At 32.8% G+C, this 24,405-nt stretch overlaps 1 protein-coding gene across 1 annotated transcript; it reads left to right on the plus strand.

Annotated features, from left to right (window-relative positions):
- The first annotated feature begins 6,522 nt into the window (after window positions 1–6,522).
- On the plus strand, window positions 6,523–23,393 carry TDO2 (tryptophan 2,3-dioxygenase). Its single transcript, XM_006916990.3, has 12 exons — window positions 6,523–6,610; window positions 6,815–6,920; window positions 8,193–8,283; window positions 11,100–11,170; window positions 12,265–12,392; window positions 14,012–14,195; window positions 15,364–15,471; window positions 18,100–18,211; window positions 19,441–19,498; window positions 20,633–20,712; window positions 21,411–21,501; window positions 23,201–23,393. The coding sequence occupies exons 1-12, from the start codon at window positions 6,576–6,578 to the stop codon at window positions 23,352–23,354; spliced, it is 1,218 nt and encodes a 405-aa protein (XP_006917052.1). The 5' UTR covers window positions 6,523–6,575; the 3' UTR covers window positions 23,355–23,393.
- Window positions 23,394–24,405: the final 1,012 nt, after the last annotated feature.

Here is a 24,405-nt window from a genome sequence, read left to right on the forward strand (position 1 = left end):
AGCAAAACCTGAGAGACTTGCATTGAAACAAGTGTAAATAACTACACTGGATTGCCACACAGTTTCAACAGAACATTGAGTTAGATGTATACATTTAAATTTATTAGATATATAGTTTTATTTCTATGCTTTTGCAAATTTGCTTTGGAGTTAAAATTCTGTGTTATGGCGCAAACGATTCTGAGACCCACGGAGCCAATTGAGATTAATCATGAGCCTTTATTAGCCGGCCGGCGACTGACTCTCTACCACGCAGGGCTAGAAGAGATCAGCCCCGAGCTTTCAGAGAAGGCAGCTGATAAAGCTTAAGGCCATATCTTGGTGGTCTCCTGAACAAGCCAGCAGATTACAGAAGTGGAAGTTGGCTGTTAGCATATCTTTGCCTGGAACAACACCCTTAATTAACAAGTAAATGGATTACAGAAGCAGACATTGGCCATCTTCATATTTTATACAATACACTTCCTAAACCACACACAAGCAAGTAGGACAACTTCTGGTATCTAAAGATATTTCTTCCCTGTAGCTGACTTAGCTAGTTTGCTCACTTGAAAATTTTCTACCCTTAACATATGCAAAGGAAAATCACCTAATATCTGATATTATGTTCACTCAAATCTAGATCTGGCTGATTCTTTCTCACCATTTAGGCTTAGCATCATCCTCTCAGAGGGACTTTCTCATCAAGACTTCCTACTCTCTGTTATTCCCTGGCTCATTATCCTATTTTATTTTATTCATAGCCCTTATTGTGATCTAAAATCATTACCTCATTTCTTAATTTGTCTTATTTCTTATTGTAATTTTTCTCTATTGGGTATTAGCTTCATGAAAGAATGAATATTTTCCATCTAGCTCATTTTAATCCTGGGGCCTGGAACATTGCTTATAACATAGTCATCATGCTCATTTTGAGTGAGTGAATGTTTCAGTACAAATTCAAATAACCTCATAATATATGTAATTTAAATCAATACTTAAGATTATATCTTGGTACAGTATTTTAAAGGATTCTTTACTACTGGATAGATGTTGTAACTGGCTTTTAACTTCTAAAACCTAGGCTGAATTTAAAATGTGTAAAATATAATGAAATAAGATATATTATGTAGAAAATATTAAGAATTTGTTCTTACACCAGAGATATGAGTTTTTGGTTCCTATTGATATTTTACCCTATTAACTTTTGATACATTTCTTCCAATTTGTCTATTTAAACATACCTAAGCCTTGAAGCAAAAAGGGATCTTCCTATTCTTTCACAAATGCCTTAATTCCTGGAGACACTAGTAAACTTGCCATATGGGTCAGATTCTGGATTTTGCAGTTTTGTCATGTAATAAAATAAATGTTAAATTCAAAGTCAAATTAACAAATCATTATTTATTAATTCCTTTGTAGCCTAAAGTAATTAAAGGTATTTCTAGATTTACAGCAATGCAAAACATGAAACTTAATCCTTGATGGAGAAGAGAATCAGTAAAGATATATAAAAGGGAAAAACTCAGTTTTCTACCTGTCGTGTCACCTTTACTTTTACACAGAACACTTCTAGCCACCAAATATGTGGAGGTTTTTCCCCACAGCAAGCAATTCTCTCTGTCTCTTTCTCTTCTTTTTTGTCCAGAATTACTGATAACTGTTATTGCAATCAATGCAGGTTTTAAAATCCCACCTGGACATCTGGTGAGAGCAGGAGAAAGCGGATGGCTGGTGAGCTTGCGGCCACTCGTATTTCCACCAGACAATGGCTACTGGACAGGAAAGAAGTGGTCCTCACAAGCAGAGGCTCTGCCCTAGAGCAACAGGGTAAAGAGACCACCAAGAGCTCCCAACTAACCACATGGGAGAAGCAAGAACATAAAGCATCCAAGGGGAAGGAGAAAGAAAGCTAGATGCCAGTTGGGTTTCCTATAATTGAATTCACTTCTGACACAGTCTCTCTGGAGATAGTGTCAGACTTCCCCCTCCCCTCTCAAGTGAAGGACTCGGTCTCACAAGACTGCTCCCATCAGGTGCCAGTCATAAGTAGAGTTTCCCCACAACTTCTGTCCAATTTAATTATAAATTGGGGGTTTCCACAACCCTCTCCTCAGGTTCAATTAATTTGCTAGAGTGGTTTGCAGAACTCAGGAAGACACTTACTTACATTTACCAGTTTATTAAAGGACATGATAAAAGATACAGATGAACAAATAGAGGTCCATGGGGAAAAGTATGTAGGATGAGGTATGGAGCTTCTGTGACTTCTCTGAGTGTGCCTCTCTTCCCTCACTTCCACCTGTTCATCAATCCAGAACATTTCCATAATCTACAGTACTGAGATTTTTAAGGTGGCTTCATCACATAGACCTGATGGATTGTCAACTCCATTTTTGCCCTTCTCCTTTCTCAAGAGAAGGAGGAGGGGTGGGCTGAAAACTCTAAGCTTCTAATCACGGCTTGTTCTTTCCAGCGACCATCCCTCATCCGGAAGCAATCCAGGAGCCCACCCAGAGTCAGCCTCATTAGAACAAAAGATACTCCTATCACCCAGGAAATTACAAGGGTTTTAGGAGCTGTGTGCCAGGAACTAGCGGCAGACACCAATATATATTTTCTATTATCTCGCAGTATGCTATCCGAAGTCCAACAACTGGGGATCTGTGTAGGAGAAAGAGCAGGGACTTCAAAGTGAGAGTCTTTGGTTTATATTTCAGCTCTGTCAATTACCACTATCGGGGCCCATAGATGAGTAACCCCCCCAAGATCTCACACAATGGCGTATTGATAATTTTGAATTAAAGTCACTTGAGAAACAGCAGAAACAGCAGAAACCAGCAGAGGACAATCCTGTGTCTCTAAATGCAGAAAATAACTCTCCCTGAGGGCTGAGAGACAATCTTATCACAAGAGTTATAAAATCCAGAGTGACAAAAGTCAGTATAAACAAATCTTGTAAGACTTTATTAATTTGTTAGCTAAGCCCAAATCTTGCTTAGATTTCTTTCTCAAAATACCAAGTTTTATTGACCTGTTAATTTCCCACAAATTTATTGTTTCTTTGTCTAAAAAGGAGAAGAAGGTGCCTAGTTCGATCATTTCTTTGAGATTCATTTTGTGATCTGAGCATCACATTGTGATTCTCCCATGCACGTGTATGAAGTTGTTCTTTTGCTCTCCTGTCAATCTAGTGTTGCATCAATTTTATTGTTTTATTATTTTCCAGCCATGAAACTAAAGGAAGGTAGAAAGGGGGCATTCTTCTCCCCCAGATTCCAGCAGATGCAGTAGCCTCAGTTCTCAGAGGACTAAATGAATAATCATAAGGAATGACCTTAGCGTAATGTATGGCATACAGTAGGCATTACAAAAGTGTAATTCTTGTCTCTTTCTCTTTATTGAACTTTCTCCATCCATTTGTGCCAATCATTTCACACATATTGGCTGATTATTTGGGAGTGATCAATTTAATCCTGGACACATGAGAATTCAAAATGCTCCGAAGATCGTTAACTGCACCGGGACAACGAGTTCTTGACTTACTGACTAGCCTGTGTGCAAAGATTAGGTATAAATATACAATCCATAGGATCTAACGCTTCATCATTTTAAAACAAAGCTTATTGACTTTCTTCCTAAATTATCCATGCTCATTCTTTCCCATGTTTCCAAATACTAACAACCTGCTACTTCGCTACTAGTTACCTGAGCTTTTAAATTTATCTTTGCCTTGACTGAACAAACAGTGATGGAAAGATGAGGTCCACTTTTGCTGAGAATGTTTGTTGTGTCCTTATTTACCTGGCTCTTTGACAGGTGCAAAAGATTCAAGTGCAAAGTACTTAAACACAAAGCCTTGTGGAATCACCGAGGAGGAAGGAAGAAATTACTCCACTGAAGATATCATAGAAAGCATGCCAGAGAGGAAGTGCTATTTAAAATGTGTTTCAAAGAATGCTTAAGGAATCAGTAGGTGGAGGGGTAGGAAGATCACTGTAAGCATGGAGCATTTAGGAGATTCAGAACTTAGTCTCTGTGCTCTGGATTTACTATGAGGTGTTTTGATGGGAAGTGATGGGAAATGAAATCTGAAAATTATAGAATCTGTTGTAAGAATATGAAGTCTTTGGTTCTCTGCTAATAGTTTAGGCATTATGCATATTTTGTTAAATATTTCAAGATATGCATTTATCCTGTTAAGTATTAGATTTTGCTTCTTTCTTCTCCTTTGAAGAACAGATTTGTTTATGAGGGCATTTTGCAAATTTTTCTAACTCAGAAGCCCCTTTAATAATATTTTTTTGTTTCGCATTATTACTTGAATAGTTATAAGGTGGACCATATGAAATTGCTGGCGTTCAACCATTCTGACTCACAAAAGCAAAAATTTCATAAGATTCAAACTATATATTATGACTACAGTTTCTAAACTTTTTCATAATTTTATTGATTTTAATGTGGTTGAACACATAATTTTAGTTATGTGCTCTTAGTACTTTTTAAAATTATATGATACATGAAGATTATATTATAAAGTTTATTTTAATACAATTCATTCTATACAGATTATTTAAATCATCATTTACAAATAGTACAGTAATCTAAAAAATTTTATTGTTATATAATAAAAAGCATGATTTTTGACAAAATTTAAATGGCAACGTATCACCTTTAACCTGGGGAAAAAGTGAATGTTAAAATGTTGATTGGAGTTTTTTCAATACGTTGCACCATCAATTGTGGACAAAAGCAGTTTTTATAACTTTGTGCTTGAAATTACAACTTATGTTTAAAATATCAATGGAATTGTTTTTATAATGTTCATGGTTTTTAATAAGTAAGGAAAATAAGAGAAAAATATGTTTATCTGTAAGCATATCTCCACGAATACCACATTCCATAGCCCAGGGTAAAAAAAGGTCCCCTGGTTCCTGTCTCCTTTGTGATACTTTTGCTGTGTGAGACAGGACAATTTTCTACAAAATAACCTAGAGCAACCTTATGTAAAAACAGCTTCCTGTAATGTTTTTTTCTTCTTTCCTTGGAAACTAGTCATCCAAAATTCACACAGAAGTAAGAAATAGTCGCATAATTAGCAACACCAGTACTCCTTCCCTTAAAATTGGTGTCCTATTGGTTTCTGCTTTTTTTTTTTTTTCTGCCATAATAATTACAGCTGAACAAACATTACTTGTTGATGGACATTCTTGGGTTTTATCAAAGAGACTTCGAAAAGTTCCTACTTGTTAGACTAAGTTTAAATCTCAACTAAGGAGTTTTAGTTTCTCTGCAAACTCCTGCCTATAGAAATAAAACAAAACATTAACAACAAAACAAAAACAAAGGCCCACTTCATATAACAAATAGCCATAAACCATATCAACTAAATGAATGGCCTATTGAATGGCTGCTATGTTTATGGAACTTCCTTTTCTTGGAAAGAAAAAATATTTTCAAAGACCAAAAAGTAATTATTCAGTTCCTAAATGTATTAGATCTCATGATGAATAAGAGACCTATGTATTAGTTTGGCTTTCTCCAAAGCAGAATTTGAGATAAGGAAGTGTGTGGTGAGAAGGTATTTGAGAGGTGTTCTCAGGAAATGGTGAGAGAGTAGGGAGTGTGAGACAGGAAGGGAAGGACAAAAGGCCAAAATAAGGATTCAATATTGAGGTCAACCCCGTGAACAACTGGGCATTCCTCAACAATATGTGGAGAAAAGTGCAGAGTACTTTCTGAATTATCTTCTGAAAAATAAGATGCTGAATCATTTATTCATGAGAACACCCCTTTGGGCTTAGGGTTTCTGAGTCTGTTGCAATCTCTAGCTATTGAGTAAGAAAAATGTAAATAATGGGGTTACAGGGTGGAGGTGGGAGTTGCTGTGGTCCTAAGCAATGAGGGTGATGTGACAGAAGGTAATGTAACATTCCACAGCAGATTACACATGCCCTGTTGCTGGAAACCAAAATGGTGATGGCTGAAGGAATAAATTCCTATTCACTTTCTAAATTTAGCTTAACAGTTTAGTTTAGTTTAGTTTCCTATTCACTTTCTAAATTTAGCTTAACAGTTTAGTTTAATTTAGTTTCCTATTCACTTTCTAAATTTAGCTTAACAGTTTAGTTTAGTTTTTTTGGCTTAGGAGTTCTAAGAATATCCACACCTGAGACTGAGAGAATAGGTATTTAGTACTTTACAAGCTCCTCATCTTACATATCCTAACATTATGCCAAATGTGTTTTTGAAATAGAATAGTTAGATATCTTTTTTAAAGACTTAACCTCCATTTATTTATTTATTTAATGTTTGCTACTTTGGATACAAAAATAGAACCTGGGAAGTCAAATGATTTGGTTTGACAGAATATTTAATATTCTAGCAAACAAACTGTTTCCACAGTAAATCCATTCTGAAGTTTACAGAGGTTCAACCAATTGAAATGAGAGTCTATCTAGGAGTACAAAGAGAAGGCTGATTGGCAGATTCAAGGTGAGTAGGATAAATAAAAGGCAGCAGTAGAACATCTAGGAGGGTCAATATCCTTCAGCCAGAACCAAACTCTGGTGTTTCTCAGACAGTGCGTTTTCACTATGAGTGGCTGCCCATTTTTACGAGATAAATTTGGGTAAGTATTTACCTGTATTTTATGTATGGTGAGACTCTTAAAAATGCCAAGTATGACACTTTAATTTCTGAATTTTGAGAGCATTTGAAAACTGTCTCCCTTGTTCCCTTGATTAATAATCTAAGAGAATTTTAATCACTCATATTATTAGCTACTGTGCTTTCTCAAGTTCCATTTTTTTCTCTTCACTTATTTAATCTTCAGATATGATTTTAAAAAACGCTCTTTAGAAGGCAGTGAAGAAGACAAATCACAAACCGGTATAAATAGAGCCAGCAAAGAAGGACTTAACTATGGCAATTATCTGCATGTGAGTGGCTGAGTGTCTTACAGTGTTTAGCTTCTATTGTTGGGCACTAAATTCTGCTAAGTGACATTTTCATGTTTTTTTGGGGGGGGGGGTTGTTTGTTTGTTTGTTTTATTTTTTTCTCAGTCATCAAATCGTTTTCTGGACCTAATGATATCTTTTCAACAAATGTATGGTTTTTCATTTTTTTTTGCTTGAAATGTTCAAGAGACTCATATGAAAATTCACCTCTCCAACAGAGGTACAGTAAAAGAAGTAAGTAAATGGAGATATTGAGCAGAAAAGTATAAATAAGATTAGTGTAGATAACTGGCAGGCATTGTATAACCTATATAAATAAGACATGGTCACTAAATCTCAACCTACATAATTATAAATGATTCCAGAAAATTTTCTCTTTTAAACTCTTTATTATATAGTAGAAATGTTAAAGGAACATATTTTATTTAAATCATTAATAAATAAAAGTGGGATGATAGAAATGAGGTATTCGAAGATTATTCTGGAGTAAGATTCAGTCTATTTGTCTTTCATATTTTTAAGAGGTGAAATGATTCAAGCTCTTGATGTCGTCATCAGTGTATTTCTAAGAATGAGCTGATAAAGAACGTTAAGATCTTAGAATAGGTTCTTAAGTAGAAGAATGGAAGATACGCAGTCAGCTAAGCAAGATATTAAGCTTTTTATCATACTCATCTCAAGAGAAAAAAGAAACATGACCACAACGAGTGTAATAACGTTTGTTATGATAGAATCCCACCAAATGTAAAATTCTTCAGAAAAAATGAAAACCACAAATTTAGCTCATTATGCACAATGAGACTCACTAATTATTTAAAAGAAAATAGAATGAATCCTGAGAATTTGAGAATTCAAGGATTTTTTCAGTATTGTATTCTTCCTCTTATTAAAGTTAGTAAAAAACAAGTTTTGCAATTTCAAATCAGTCATTTAATTTTTTCTAGTTTTATTGAGATATAATTGACAGAATAATGTGAAGTTTAAGGCATACAACATGTTAATTTAATACATTTGTATATTGCAATATGATTACCACCATAGCATTAGCTAACAAACATGTCTTAGCATGTCATATAGTTACTATGTCTTTGTTGTGGTGAGAACATTTAAGATCTACTCTTTTAGCAACTTCTAAATAGAAAATACAGGGTTAATAACTATCATTGCTATGCTTTACATCAGATCCCTATAAATTATTTATCTTATAACTGGAAGTTTGTACAAAATCTGTCTTTCTATTTCCTTGTTTAAAGCTGGAAAAAATTTTGAAAGCACAGGAGCTTCAAAGTGAAATAAAAGGAAATAAAATCCATGATGAACATCTTTTCATCATAACTCATCAAGGTATGTTGCACAAAAAGTTAGATAATATTTGTTCCATAGGCACGTCCCATCAATAATGAAGAAAGCTACAATTCTTTTAACTAAAAGATGGTGAAAGATCAAAGAATCATTTTTGTTAAAAATGTTCGAGGATATTTTGCTGTTAGATAATTTCTCATAGGACCAACTTCTGGGATATATGTCTTATTTATGTTACTTCATTGCTAATTGGATCAAGTTGAGCTTTAGCTTTGTCCTAAATCCAAGGAGATGTTTTATCTTTTCGAATTCATAAAGAATTTACAAGCTGTTACTATTCTTCAACTTGGAACTTTAAAAACTACTTTCAAGAAATAGACTACTCAAATTGATTGATACTTTACATAATCCCACATAAATCTAAACATGTTAAACAGAAACGTAAATTTTTTCTAAAATGTGTGGTTATCCTCTTCAGACTTATAACTTCTGGGCAGTGGTTTTTAACATAGCAGTTCATGACTTTGGAAATTTAGAAAGTCCGTGAACTCTTTGAAATCATGTGCAAAATTTCATGAATATGTGTCCTAAAGAGGTCTGTGACCCCAAAATATTAAGATTTACTCTAAGATTATTGGTGTCATAATGTCATGTGCTCTGGTTGGCAAGGGCCCAATGATCTGAGCCAGTCATTCCCCATTTCTAGACATGTTTCCTTGCCCTACCAATTTTTTGTGTTTTTTCCTCAAATAGTTGTTTGCTTCACTGACTGGCTAAAATGATCAACTCCTCTGAGTAAACAAATTAAAGATGGAAAATGATTGGCTTAATGTGTTACTTGTCCTGTTTTTATGTTTACATTTTTATTGGTGGCTTACACCAAAGCAAAATCAGTAGAGAAGGGTTAAGGCAGAGTAGTACGTATTTAGAATCCCATCTCTACCATTATAAATTGTGTGACCTTGATATGGTTTCTTGACCAGTAATTCTCTCCATTTCCCCATGTGTAAAATGGAGAGAATTATTGTACCTTCTCATTCATAGAGTTCTTATGAAGGTGAAATGACATAATATGCATTAAGCACTTAGCCTAAGGTATAGCAATAATAATAAGCAGACAACAAATGATAGGTATCATTATTTGATAGAGAGCCTTTTTTTCTATCCTTTAGTTACAACATATAGTCACTGGGTCATAGTAATAGCCACATGAAGTTAAAACAGAAAAGTGGATACACAAAAAGATTCAGAAATGTCTGATTTGTCACTAACCATCAGATAAATGCAAACTAAAACCACAATGAGATATCGCCTGACACCTGTCAGAATGGCTATCATCAATAAATCAAAAAATAACAAGTGTTGGTGAGGATGTACAGAAAAGGGAACCCTCATACATTGTTGGTGAGATTGTAAATTGATAAAGTCACTATGGAAAACAGTATGGAGATTCCTCAAAAAATTAAAAATGGGTATACTTTTTGACCCAGCAATTGCACTTCTGAGTATTTATCCAAAGAAAAACAAAACAATAATTCGTAAAGATCTATGCACTCCAATATTCATGGCAGCACAATTTACAATAGCCAAGATATGGAAGCAACCTAAACGCCCATTAACAGATGATTGGATGAAGAAATTATGGTTCATATATACAATGGAATATTACTCAGCCATTAAAAAAAATGAAGTCCTACCATTTGCAATGACATAGATGGACTGAGAAGTATTACGCTGAGTGAAATAAGTAAGAGAGAAAGATAAATACCATATGATTTCACTTACATGTGGAATCTAAGGAACAAAGAGAACAAACTAATCAAAAACAGACTCACAAATATAGTGGACAATTTGGTGATGGACAGAGAGGGGAGTTGGGGGCTGAGAGAATGGGGTGAAGGGTTAAAGAAGTATAAATTAGTAGTTGATAGTTGGTTAAGGGGATGGGGAGCATGACAGAGGGAATGCAGTTAGCATTAATATGATGGCTAGGTGGAGGGCCTGGGGGGGAACAATTGGTGAGATTATTGTATGAACTATATAGATGTCTAATCAATGTACTGTATACTTGAAACCAGTTTAAATAAATTAATAAATAACTGATTTACTCTTTGTCCAAATATGAAAATTCAATCTATAAAGTCTCCTTAAATGTAATTTAAAATATAATAATTTCTGCTTATTTGTACAGAAACATAGTCTTTACCCTTATAATAGTACTAAATAGAATGCTCTAGAGATCCTCTAAGATTATTGATTTTCTATGCTTATCTAATGACTACATTGGTTATTTAATTCATTTATTCATAAAATAATCATCCAATGTTTATCTTATGCTAACACTATGCTAGGTACTGAAGGAAATAGATGAATATGACAAAGTTTCAGATTTAGAGTATTCATAAACTTGTCCTTCCCATAATATTCTAAGCCCCTAGAAACCAAAACTTTGTCATATACATTAGGTGAGTAAATGCTGATGTTTCAGTTTATAAATAAAGTTGAGTATTACTTCTGCTTTTTTGCATACCTCCAGCTTCCAGTAGAAAGTTAGAATTAGATTATGTGCTATATCCTAAAAGATCTAAACAATATATTTGTTGAGGGAAATCAGTGTAATAATTACAAATATAAAGCATATAGACTATACGCCTGGCATATTAAAACATTCAATAAATGGAGGCTATTATAAGTTTATTACTAATATTTGGTTATAGCATAAAATAGGGCAATATTGGTATTTATTGATTTTTAAATTACATTTTTATTATTTTCAATGTGTTAACCATGTCTTTTATATAATTATGGTCAAAGAGGCTCTTAAAACTTTCCAGATGACAATGGTTTTTTCATTGCAGCTTATGAACTCTGGTTTAAACAAATCCTCTGGGAATTAGATTCTGTTCGAGAGATCTTTCAAAATGGCCATGTGAGTTCTTGTGTCACAATATTGAGTTTATACTCTTTTTGGAGATTATAGAAAATAGTATTAATGAGAAAAATTTAACATCAAATGGTGAAATTATTGCTTGATGAAAAAAATTATTTTGAGGACAAGGCTTTAATCATATTTTCCCAGCACCATTGCTACCCTAGAGCTACACATTGCTTTAAGATTCCTTTCAAATTTCAGTTTCAAGCCCCTTGTTTAGAACTTATTTTTTTTTTTTTGCCCTTAAGAAAAGTTGTTTCATATGATGATAGGTTGCCAGACTAGCGAATATAGAGCCTTTAATAAATAGGTACCAGAATTGTATTTCTAATGAGTATGTGCTGTGTGAAGATAGGAGAAAATAATGAGGAAAGTGGAACAGGAAGAGGAGAAAGAGAAAAGAGTAGCAGGGAGGAGAAAAAGAGAAGAATCAAGGGAGAGAGGAGGACAAAGGACAGAGAGGATCAGAGTGGGAGGAGAACAGAGCAGAGCTTCGGAGGTGGCAGAAGTCTGAACTGCATTTTCCTACTTCCCACCCTGCTTCCTGCTCCCACAGCCCTCCTGACACAGGACCCAGCCTGAGGTCCTCTACCTCTGAGCCCCTGCTTCAGGACGGGCTGGGGAAAAGAGAACATTCATACAGACAACGCTCTTCTTTTATATGTGAATACAATTCCTTTTTATGTCAATGGCTACTTACTCCCTCAGTAAAGAGCAGGTTTATTCAGGTACTGCTTAATCCTCACCCAGAAGTTTCCATGTTACCTTGATCTTTATTCCTTGGAGCAAACTTAAGGAGAAATTTACTTTAAAATCAGTGTGTTGTGTTCCAGAATTTATTTTTAAATTGTTTGCATGTAATTTTCTATTTTAAAAGAAAGAAAAATAATTCTGATTTTACATTCATTTCTTGCACACAACGCATAGCTGCCATTAGTTCAACATATTCTTATAGCAATTTTTAGTTCCAATGTTCCTTTTTTTTTTTTTAACAGAGATGAAACTAATAGGAATGCATTACCGTTGCAGTCTATTTTGTATCTTCTAGAAATCAGAATTGATTATCCACTGTCTCATTTCTTAACCATCAGCTCAGAGATGAAAGGAACATGCTGAAGGTTGTTACTCGAGTGCATCGCATGGTAGTGATCCTTAAACTACTGGTGCAGCAGTTTTCCGTTCTAGAAACGATGGCCGCCTTGGACTTCAATGACTTCAGGTGTGCATTTGTGGCTTTGTGTTCATGCACTGTGGTTTACCTTCTCACCTGAGTGAGGTACAAGGCGAACAAGTGTGACATGAGGAGACTGTCCTACTGACGCTTTGTACTATCAGCGCTTGGGAGTCTTAATTACAAAGCATTTGAAAAGTTATGAAAAACATTTCATCACTCACTTTAACATATAAACATAATATGATCAAGTCATTTCAATTCATTGTTGTGCCTTGTTTTTATCCAAAGTGAATTTTAAACAACTTATCAAAATGGCTAAAATGGCTGATATCATACATATAACTAAATTTTAAAAAAATCTAAAAATAAAATCTTAAAATAAAAGAGGAACAAGAGTGGAACTATATTAGACGAAAGAGAACCTCTGCCATTGTGAATTAACTCCAGTATTATTTTGTCATTTAAAAAATTATTTTAGATTTTTAGTTTATTATTTATAAATATTTCATTTTATAATCTACATGCTTCAGCTTCTATTATGAGAAAAATATGAAAAGAATACTGTCTTCCTCTGACACATCTTAACTGGCTAAAAAAATGCAAAGGGTATCTTTAGTGGAAGGGTTAATTGGATTTCCCCAAGCCTGAAAGAGAAACATGTAGCTCTTTTTTTCTTATCATCATAGTCACTCTTTCGTGTTTACATAAACTTGCTAAAAGTGTCTGCTTCCTTCAAAATGTCAGTCTTATAAGGAGAACAAGCATATTTGAGCAATATAAACATAGCCAAGGAAAATGAAAGTCAGAATCACAATGAGATGCCACTTTACATCCACTAGGATGTCTATAATCGAAAAGATAGACAAAACGTTTTGAAGAGAATGTAGAGAAATGGGGGGAAAAAAGAGTGGTATATAAAGAAAGATATCAGCAAAAGCGTCATTTAGTATAAGTTATGGATTGAATTATAATTTTTAACTCTACATTTCCAAGCAGCCAAAGCCATACCAAATTCGAAGATAAATTTTCTTAGAACATTCGCTGCATTTAATGATGTAATAGGCAGTCCAACATGTTTCACAATCAAAAGAAATGTAACAGAATGCCTTTGTGGTAGATTTAAAAAATTATGAGATTGAGTGGTTGTGTAGGGTAGGAGTAATAACATATTTTAATTGTTTATTTTGTCCTAGTCAATATCCCCTTCATTTTACTTGTGGTATCTCATCGTTGCTCATAATAATATTAGGTGGTGAAATCAGTGATAATATCCAAGAATGTAAGTTTTAGGAGGGATCGAATACTATTTATAATTTATAAACAATCTTGAAAAAATATTGCTCAATGTCCATCTGTCTTTATTTTAGGAAAAACAAATTAGCACACATACATACACATACACATTTTGCAAACTCTACAAACATGTCAAATTTAAATTGATTGACAGACATCAACAATGATGTTTAAGTAGCTCATTTTCCTTATTTTAGTAAGGTCTGAACTAACTATAGGTCCAACTCTAGGCAGTTGTGTGTCTGCATCCTTGATAATATGTAGGAGAGTAAAACTGACAATCTCTCACAATACAAGAAATCATTACAGTAATTTATAATGTCAACTTATCTCGCCTTTTTCTTCTCTTCCCTTCCTCCATTTATTCTCAGAGAGTACTTATCTCTAGCATCAGGCTTCCAGAGTTTGCAGTTCCGACTACTAGAAAACAAGTTAGGTGTTCTTCAGCGTTTGCAAGTTCCTTACAACAAAAGACATTACCATAACTTCAAAGGAGAAGATAATGACCTGCTGCTTAAGTCCCAGCAAGAAAAAACACTTCTGCAACTAGTGGAGGTACATGCGCAAATACTATTTTTACAGTCTACTTCAATACATCTTGTTAACTTAGTTTCTGTTAGGTAAAAATTGTAAAACTCATATCAAAATTTGGTATCATTCATTGTAAATAAAAAAGAATTTAAAAAAATTTGTAAATTTGTATATTTATATTTAAAATAATATTTAAAATATTAAGAACTGTTGAGAATTTTAGAAATATTGATATAAGCAATTACATATTACTATTTAATAACTTCCTTATCTTATTAAAATAATCCTTTAAACATTCATACTAAGTAACATTTAATTAGCTGATTTTTAAACTAAGTGTGGTTAAATTACTGAATAAGCTTTATTTCTTCAAAATATTTCTTAATCGAGAGTTCCATGAGTTGTGTATTTTTCTCAAATGAAATTATTAAGAGTATGTACTCTTGAGAATTTTCTCCTTCATGTCTTAATTCCCTGTAGGTCTATAAATAGTTCTGGGGAATAATTAATTTGTTTTTTCATAAGTAAATTATTAAATAAGTATCGTATGGTCTTGAGTTCCTTCACAAATCCTGGGTACTGTAAATTAAGATTAACATATAATGCTATATAACAGCTTATAAAGCTAGGGAGAAAAAGAATCACAAACCTAATTTCAAAGCCAAAATAGGTTAAATGAGAACCCACAGAGATGCATGAATTATGTTTTATTTCTAGATTAAAAAGTTTTGTGGAATCTTAAAATAATTGAGCAGTTTATTTCAAAGTTGTTAAGTATACCATGCTCTTGCATTTAGAAGAGATCATATATTATTATGCATGTCATAATTCCTTCAGATACTAAGACATAAAGTATTTTGAAAATAAACCATAAACTTTATTAAAACAATATTTAGACACGTTCATAGGTTTATAGAACAAAATTGGGATTTCTGTAATAATATATTTCTTAGTAAAGAGTAAATATTAGTAACATGATTGCCTTAAAGATTAAGAGATGAAATACAATATATTGTTATTTTTAAATGAAGAAATTGAAGGGAAAAAGAACACGTTTACACACAAAAAACATTACATTTATATCTCAAAAACATGAAAATTTTCTGTTCCAAGTTCATAAATGTTAGTTAAAATGTATTTTACATATTTAAATTTTTACTATGTACTCATTTTAAAATAATATTTATTCAAGGCATGGCTGGAAAGAACTCCAGGTCTAGAGCTGCATGGATTTAACTTCTGGGGAAAGTTTGAAAAAAATATTGTCGAAGGCCTACAAAAAGAATTCACAAAAATTCAGGTATTCATGATTCCATAAGTAAATATAAGCTTACTATAGAAAAGTATTGGGAATTATAACAATTCTCTACTTTCCCTTTAACTTTCATTTTCTTATGTTTATTTCACAAATTCATCTGCTTAGAATATATTACATGACAGATTTAATTTTTTTATGTACCATAAAAATTAAAATAAGGAGTTTATTATAGGCAAGATTTTATCTTTGATAAATAGATGAGATTAATATATTTGTCATTTCTATTCTAAAAATGTTGATTATGACCAATTTTAGATAGCAGTAGACTCACAAAGGACCAGTTAGCCAAATATATTTAGCCATACAATTTTCCCTTGGCTCTTATATATTCGTTGAGTTCTTTCTACCGGTTCTCAGACAATGTCAAGTTTCTCACTAAAAAAATACTGTTAATTCTTCATTTTCTTCAAATTATAGGCCACTCATCCTCTTTTCATGACTAAATGTCTCGAAAGAGTTGTTTCATTTCTGTCTTGTGAAGCTGTAGCAGGTAGTATGGAAAACAGAGACTTTGAAATCACAGTGCATGGGTTCAAATCCCACCTCCATTTCTTAATTGCGTGACATCGAACTTCTGCTGCTTAACTCTCTTTGCTTCACTTCCATCATTGGTAAAACAGAAAATAAAAGTATCTACCTCATATTAATGAGATTAATATTTGTAAAATATTTAGAACAGTAGTTAGCATAATTATTTATCTTCCCTTTTTGAACTAATCAATCATTTTTTCTCCCATCGTTCATAAATGGCCTCCATGTTCATAAATCCAATGGCCACTTTTTATCTCCATTTTACTTGAGCTAACAGTGGCATTCAATACTATTTACTATTTACTCTTTCTTGAATATTCTCTCCTCCCCCTTGGATTTAGTACACAATATTCTGTCTTTATCTAATTCTCTGGGCCTTATTTTTTACTGGCTCATTTTTATCCCTCAGACCAATAAATTGTAAGGTTTCCCAAAGCATTGGCTTATAGCCTTTATATCCTTTCTCTGTGCTCTTTCTCTAAATGAACTCATGTATACTTACTGCTTCAATGTATACCTATACACCAATAGTTCTTAAACATTTACCTCTAGCATAGATATCTTCTTAAACTTCAGAACATATATTTAACACCCTAATTTATATTTCCTCCTGGTCCTCTCAAAAACACACTGATAAAAACAAAACCTAAAAAATTTCCCCTTCCATACAGCCTTGTATCAACTTGATCTTCAAGTTTTTCTCCTGTAAACCATATAGTTTGTCAAGTAGGACTCGCAAAACTTATCTTTTTGCACTCCATTTTCTTTAGCAATCAACAAAATGTTACCACCAAATGCTACTAACTTAATCTTCTAAGTAAGTCAACTATTTCTCTCTAACCTACCACTACCAATCAAGTGCAAACTGTCATTGTTTTCACCTAGACTAAAATAGTAGTTTTTCAACTATTTAACAGGGCTCCCCAATATAGCTCTAATTTATTCTCTAAACTGCAGTTTGAGCAATCTTTCAAAAATTCAAATCTGATTATATTTTGCTTTTGCATAAAACACTTTGATATCTCCCCATTGTTTTCAGGATAACGATAAAGGTATTTTGTAATCTCATGTGACCAAAACATGATACATTTCTTTAAACTGAATTTAGTTCTTCAAATTTACCACCACAGAGTCTTTTTATGTGTTATTTTCAGGGCTTTGAATGTTCTTCCCCAGGTAACTTCTTTTCAACCTTCAGGTCTTGGCTTGAGGAAAATTTCTGCAGGAATGTCTTTCCTGATCTCCTTACTAATCTGTTACCATGGTACTAAACTGCTCCTGTATGCCACTCTATGGTATAGGACACTCCTTTGTGTCCATGGTTGCAATTTAATTTGCAAATGATTATTTGTTCAATGTCTTATTCCCCCAGACATTATACTGCATAAGATCAGGGGATTCAATTTTTGCTCACAATTTTATCTCTATCACCTTAGCATGACATTTGCTGCAAAAATGAATAATTAATTGGCAATAATCTACATACAAGTTCTTACCACACAGTGTGGTTCTGCAGAATTGAAGATAATCAGGTTAATTAATTTTTTCTCCAGCCTAATTAGTCGAGTGGCAAGTAGAGCATGTGTTGTAGGAAGAAAAATAAAAATTTTCCTAAACAAATCAATAGATAGCAAATGAATAAAAATATAATGGTAAAATATCTCTAAGACATTATATTTACAGAATACAATACTGAATATAGAATTTCAATAGAGTTAATAGTTTTCCTAACCAGAAATTCTTAACTTTTCTTAAGTGAAAGCACTTTACTTCCTGTGTTAAATAATTTCTGTCAAAAATTAGATCATTATTGACCACTGTACCCAATGAATTCATTTCTCATGATATTTATTGAGAATATTTTAGACTAACAGATCACTTAAATTGAAATAGGATAGAAACAATAGTGTGAGAAAGATGCCTTTTTATAAGCTATAATTTCCAAGTTATAATAGTAAATAGTACATATCCAAGTATACCCTTTCTGCACCTTGTGAGTCTACTTTTCACAAGCAATGTTTTCTAAAATAAGAATCTATTCTCTCTAATGAGAATATTAATGCAGTATTTCCCCCAAAGGCTAAGGAAGAGTCAGAGGAAAAAGAGGAACAAATGGCTGAATTTCAGCAACGAAAAGAGATATTACTCTCTTTATTTGATGAGAAACGTCAAGAGAATCTCCTTAGTAAAGGTGAGTGATGTTATATGAGTAGAGGTAATAATTTTCTTTATTATCATTTCCCTGCAGTGTACTACTGTGAGACCAAAAGATCAAACCTTACTTGTGAAAAATAAAAGGAAAACTGACATTCCATTCATAGAAACAAGATTGGATTAATAGTATCTATGATAACCCTATATTAACAGGTTTAAACGCCCAGCTTATCTCAAAGACATTGGTAGAAACTTTCATAATATGTGAGATGTGAGGGCTAGCAAGATACATGGAATATGGTTTCTCAGCCTAATAGATACGGAAATGAAGACAACCCTGTAATTGCAATATACTATGATAACAGTAGGATAGAGAAAGAATAACTCCATTGTAAAGGTGAGGGGAGCTTAGGTAAGGAAATTAGTTTCCCAAGCAGACCAGGAAAAGCACACATTGGGACTTCTGGCATTATTAATACTGAGCTATTATATTCTGAAACTAATTGACCAATACAATCAATATCTTTATTGTTTATCTGTTTGAAACTCATGCTCATTTTTATTTAGAACTTTTATTATAAAGTACCTATACAAATTGGAAACATTTTTTTGTGAATTTAAGTATAAGGCATAGCAGTATATGAAATTAGTATGAAAATCTGTAATCTTAAAGGTCATTAGCCTGTTTTTTATCAAACCTCAGTAAAGAATAGCAGTCTTATTTTCCCGCAGACAGAGCAAAGCCTTTTGTTGTAACATATACGAGATTTTGTATAATGTTTATGTTCCTTGAAGACAAGTGATTTTAAGTAATTTAAGTAATTTTAAGTGAATCAGCGAAAAGTACTTTCAAATGAAACTTAGAATAAGTCCTTTTTAACTTTATAAAAGGAAGTCGTCACACTATTTTACTTGGAAAATACATTCTATCATGGAAGTTAATTATTTTCTATACCAGATTTTCCTAATATGAATTTAAAGGTTCTGAGAATTCAAAAAATGTTTTGAGATATATATACAGTTTAAATTCTCAAAATTTAAATATGATATATATATATGTGTACATATATATTTGTTTCCCTTTTAAAATCCAGTATGAAAACAATGTTTGATATGATAGTTTTCCAATTTCAAGCTAAGGGCTAAAATTGTTAAACTAAAACTTACATTGTTTTTTAAAAACATATAACAATTATTTAAGGCAATGGTGCCAAATTTATATGACTACCCTAAATGACCTATTGAAACTTGCTGTGTATCTTGCAGGTGAAAGGCGACTGTCATACAGAGCACTTCAGGGGGCCTTGATGATTTATTTTTACAGGTAAAAGCAAATTAGAAGAGAAGTAAAAATTAAAAGTGAGGATTGGCTATAAATAATATATCAAGTATAAAGCTTATACATTGCAATCATTGTTTTAATAAGTCATTTAGTTTTGGAGGAAAGTTTAGAAAATAAATTGTGAGGTTTTATGAGGTTTTCTTTCTTTTACATAGTAAGAGTATAATTGTATCTCTGTAGTTGGTTAAAAAAAACCACTCACACAAATTAACCAAATATCCTTATATTCTATTACATGAGACATTAAGAATTCTAAAAGGCTAAAGTTTAATTTGCTACAGAAATTCAGTCATGAAATGTGTTCTGTCATTAAACAATGTTGTAGTTATTCCTGGTTTATATTTTAAAAAAAAGAATGGATAAATTGAAAATACCTTATAAACTATTCTTATTCAATAATTTCAAGTAAAATTGTCTTCACTATTTAATACATTTGAGGTGACCCTTAAATGTCCACATACTCCTATTTTATATATTTGAAGGTCTCATCTTCATGTATCATGAATTAAATGAGTCAGAACACTAGCAAAAATAGCACACTCGTGAAAATACCCATTTGCTGGATGTCTTACTTTTATTTAATTTTTAATCTTCTCAAATCTGTTTCCTTAGAATGGCAACATAATCAAAATTTTTTACTCTTTTCCTAAATTCTTATTAAAAGTATGCCACTCAAGCTTACGTATCTTAAGCAGAACTTGTACTGAGTTGAAGGATTAGATGAAGAAAAGGGAAAAAATACATACAAAACACATTTTTTAGAGGAAAAAAAAGCAGTCTTTTTTTTTTTTTTTCTGTTTTAATATCTTTGCTTGGAAGACCTTTTTGACTAATATTAGCTGTGAAACCTGAGATTGTGTATGTCTGCCTTTTAATGAGAACTGATGTTAGGTGGGACTCAATCTCGTTACTTCCTGTATATTACATGGATATTTTAGACTCTTCAAACAAACACTGTAAGCTGAGTGGTAGTACCCCCATTTTTGAGATGAAAAACTAAGACTCGGAGAGTAATGCAGAAATGCACAGCGCCTAAGAGGCAAAGTTGATATTGTAAAACACATGCTCTTCTTAACACACTAAATTTGCTTAGATTCCTTCTTATTTCTCTTTTAGGGAAGAACCTAGATTCCAGGTCCCTTTTCAGTTGCTGACTTCTCTTATGGACATTGACACACTCATGACTAAATGGAGATGTAAGTCCTCCCTCTCATCCTGACCCCATAATTCTTCTCCCCGCATCCTGTTCTTTTACTCCCTTTCTCCTTCTGTCTATCCTTCTTCCTGTTCTCCTTTCTTTCCCCTTTTGTGTATGTGATGTGTTGTGTGTTGTGTGTGTTGTGTTTGGTGTGTAACGTGTATGTTTAATTAGCTTAACAATTACTCTCTCCCAGGGTCTACTTACCCAGTATACACAACAGGCACAGTGCCTAGAGCCCAAGGCAACTTTTGGGGCCCATGAAAATGTTTTATTTGGTAATCAGAAAAAAAAATAAACTTTAGATCCAAGCAAATGTTTTAATATATAAGAGTAATCTATTCATCTGTATACCAATATAATTTTAAAATAATTATAATTAAGAAAAATTTTTTAATGGAGGAAGAGACCCATAAAAGCAAAATGACCAGAGCTCATGAAAGTCATAATGTATCCTTGTTCTCCCCTACTGTGTTCATAAGGTAATTGTAAATACAGAGTCAGATCCATGTAGCCTGAACCAAGCGGGCTGCCAGGCAACCTGCTGGTCTCATCTGGCTCTCACACGTGAACCTTCCATATGGCTAAGTGATAAGATATGAGCCTTTTCCCAGAAGCAATAACCATTACCAGCCCCTTGTTTTTAGAACTAATGGCAGAAAAATATCCATGGAGTTAATTTGCGTGTTTGCCTAGATAACCATGTGTGCCTGGTGCACAGAATGCTGGGTAGCAAAAGTGGCACAGGTGGGTCATCAGGCTACCAGTACCTGCGCTCAACAGTAAGGTAAGATGGGGGAAAATTCACCTTTTTATCTTGATGGAAATCAGCAAGTCTTTGTTTCTCCATATGTATGTGTGTTGTCTAGGAAAAGTCATTTATACTTGGTCTATTGGCTGACAAAACATTTAAAGTTAGGTTAAGGTATTTTTATTAGAAACTCTGGCAGTCATTGTAAAAATCTTTAGTTCTGGAAGTTCATCATTTGATCCTGTGATGAAAGAGACATGGTATTCATGGCTACATGATCTCTGAGGACACGGAAGAAATGATCCAAGTAGAAAATTTTTCAACTCATTCTGGCTAAAGTTTAGGCTAGACTAAAACAGTTATCATTAAGTATACTAATGTCTTCTTGGTGATATGAATGACACAGATAAAAAACAGTCTCATGTTTCCTGATATGACTCTATCTTATAGCATAAAAACTACTTCCATCTTCTCCAAAAGGGTCCTTTTTCATGTTTTCACAAGAAAAAGCTCAACATTTATTGAGCACTTAAAACATGCTAGAAAGATTTTATTATGTTTGTCTTATTTTATTTAATATTCAAATGACAGATTATATATAAAGATTCATCTGAAAACTGGGAAATTTACAAGGCCCCTTGAAATAAGAGAATCAGCTCAAGAATGTTATTCACATTTAGTCTCCAAAATTCTTTTTAGTATAGTTTTTCATCCCTACTCTTACCAACCAGATTGACTAAGTTATAAAATACACAGGTTCAGTTTTTCATCATTTTTATATTTTACTTTCCTTGGGAAGAAACTCTAGATTGAATGATTTAGAAAATTCATCGGTGTGAATTTTCACAATAGGTACATATTTTCTCTTTCTCTGGGAATAAATTCTCTAAGTATGAAAGAGTAAAAATGGTTGTACAAAATGAGGACATCATTGGGTGGTGGGAATAATTAACACAAACAGCATTTCTAGTGTGTCATTAATTCATCGAATCTTCACAAGGGCCTGGATAGAGGAAGGGACTGTAGTTTTTATTTTATAGAGTTAGAAACCAAGACACTGAGGTTTGGACAACTTGTCCAAGGTCACATAACTTGCAAGTGACAGAACAGGATTTGAACCTTAAAAGCAAATGTTCTTCTGACAGAACAGGATTTGACTTTAAAAGCAAATGTTCTTCTGATATAAAACTACAACAGTTAAAATAGTCGACAAACACGAAAGCAAGTTTAAGTGTTAAAACCATTCTTACAGACATTTGTTATGAATCTAAGATGGGATTTTGATTTATTAACCCATTCATGTCAGTTACTTGGAAGCTACTTTGCAGGTAAAAAATATTTTCTAATGAACAGCTGAAAACACTGATGATTTAAATGTATTATTTTTCATACCTTCCTTTTAAAGTCAGAAACAAGAATAAACTTTCCACTGTCTTTATAAAGTTACTATGACAATAATAAAATTCTAGTTTTTAATATGAACCAGACTGGGCAGGATCAGTGAAACACATAATACTGTTATGTGGGCATGAACTCTGGATGCAGACTAAAAATGAGGCAATTTTCATATTAATATTACTTAATAAAATATAGATATAATAACATGTAATGTATAATATAATGCTGCATACTAATTATTTATGGCAAAATATCATTATCTGAAAAATAAAATTTTTCTATGGGAAATTTTAAAGTTTCATGTCAATAAAACATCTGTATATATGTGTTTTTCCAGTGACAAGTACAAGGTATTTGTAGATTTATTTAATCTTTCAACATACCTGGTTCCCCGACACTGGATACCGAAGATGAATCCAAATATTCATAAATTCCTTTACATTGCTGAATATTGTGATAGCTCTTACTCCAGGAGCGAAGAATCAGATTAACATCATCTGCAAAAATCTACGAAGAACACTGATTTCTGTTTTTTTTTCTATAAATTTTGATGAATATTTGAAGAGTCCTAATGTTATATACATATATTCATAGTTAAGCTCTGTGGTGCTCTTACTCCTGGAAATAATGTTACTTTATGTATTGTGACAATATAAAACTAAGAATTTTTGTGATGATATAAAACATTAAGATAAAATTAATTCAGTTAAATTGTAACATCGTACATAAGAATTTTCCTATTAAAAACTTAATGTCCCCTGATACTTACCTACTGTAATCATTTAACCTAATCATTATCTCATTATTTTATACTTTATAAGCTTATAAACTTCAGCTATTTCAAATATTTCATGCAATAAAATATATCATTCTGTACAAAGACTTATTCAATCAAATTTTTTTTCCTGTCACCAAGATGCCTTGGAATCTTGGAATAAATAGTATTTGTCAAGGTTTATTTCTTTAACAAACTAAATAATTTAATTCTTTTTATCTATATTTCTTGGTATTCCAAAGCTATGGAGTTGTATTTTTTCAAAAGGTATATCAGTAATTCTTAATGTACATGTCAAAACAATTTGTAATACTAGTTTCTACCCTTGCCCTTATTCAAACTTCCTTCTAGTGCTGATGGTACACTTTAAGTAATAATTCTTAAGTGGGTCACAAAGTGATTATAAGGTTGCCTAATTTAGTATTCATTTTGAGATTTTTGTAAGATCACATCCAGGAACATCTTGCTGATTTTCATTATGACTCCTAATTATTATGTGAAATTTCACTGCTGTTGTCTTAGCCTCACTGAGTGAACCTCAAGTAGTTTGTGATGGCTGGAGCACAGCATATGCCTCTGTTGAACAGCAGAGATTGAGCTGAGAAGGTAGAAGGGGACTTCTCTGTGAAACCTCATTTTAAAAAGTTGGCATTGGGGAGTCCCTAAATAGTTTAAAACAGGAGAATAATATAACATTGTCTTTAAGAAACAGGGGACCTAGAATAGATGGATTATAATGACATCCATCAGAAGCATCTAGAGGGATT

This window comes from Pteropus alecto, unplaced genomic scaffold, assembly GCF_000325575.1.
Source record: "Pteropus alecto unplaced genomic scaffold, ASM32557v1 scaffold166, whole genome shotgun sequence".
NCBI classification, from domain to species: Eukaryota; Metazoa; Chordata; class Mammalia; order Chiroptera; family Pteropodidae; genus Pteropus; species Pteropus alecto.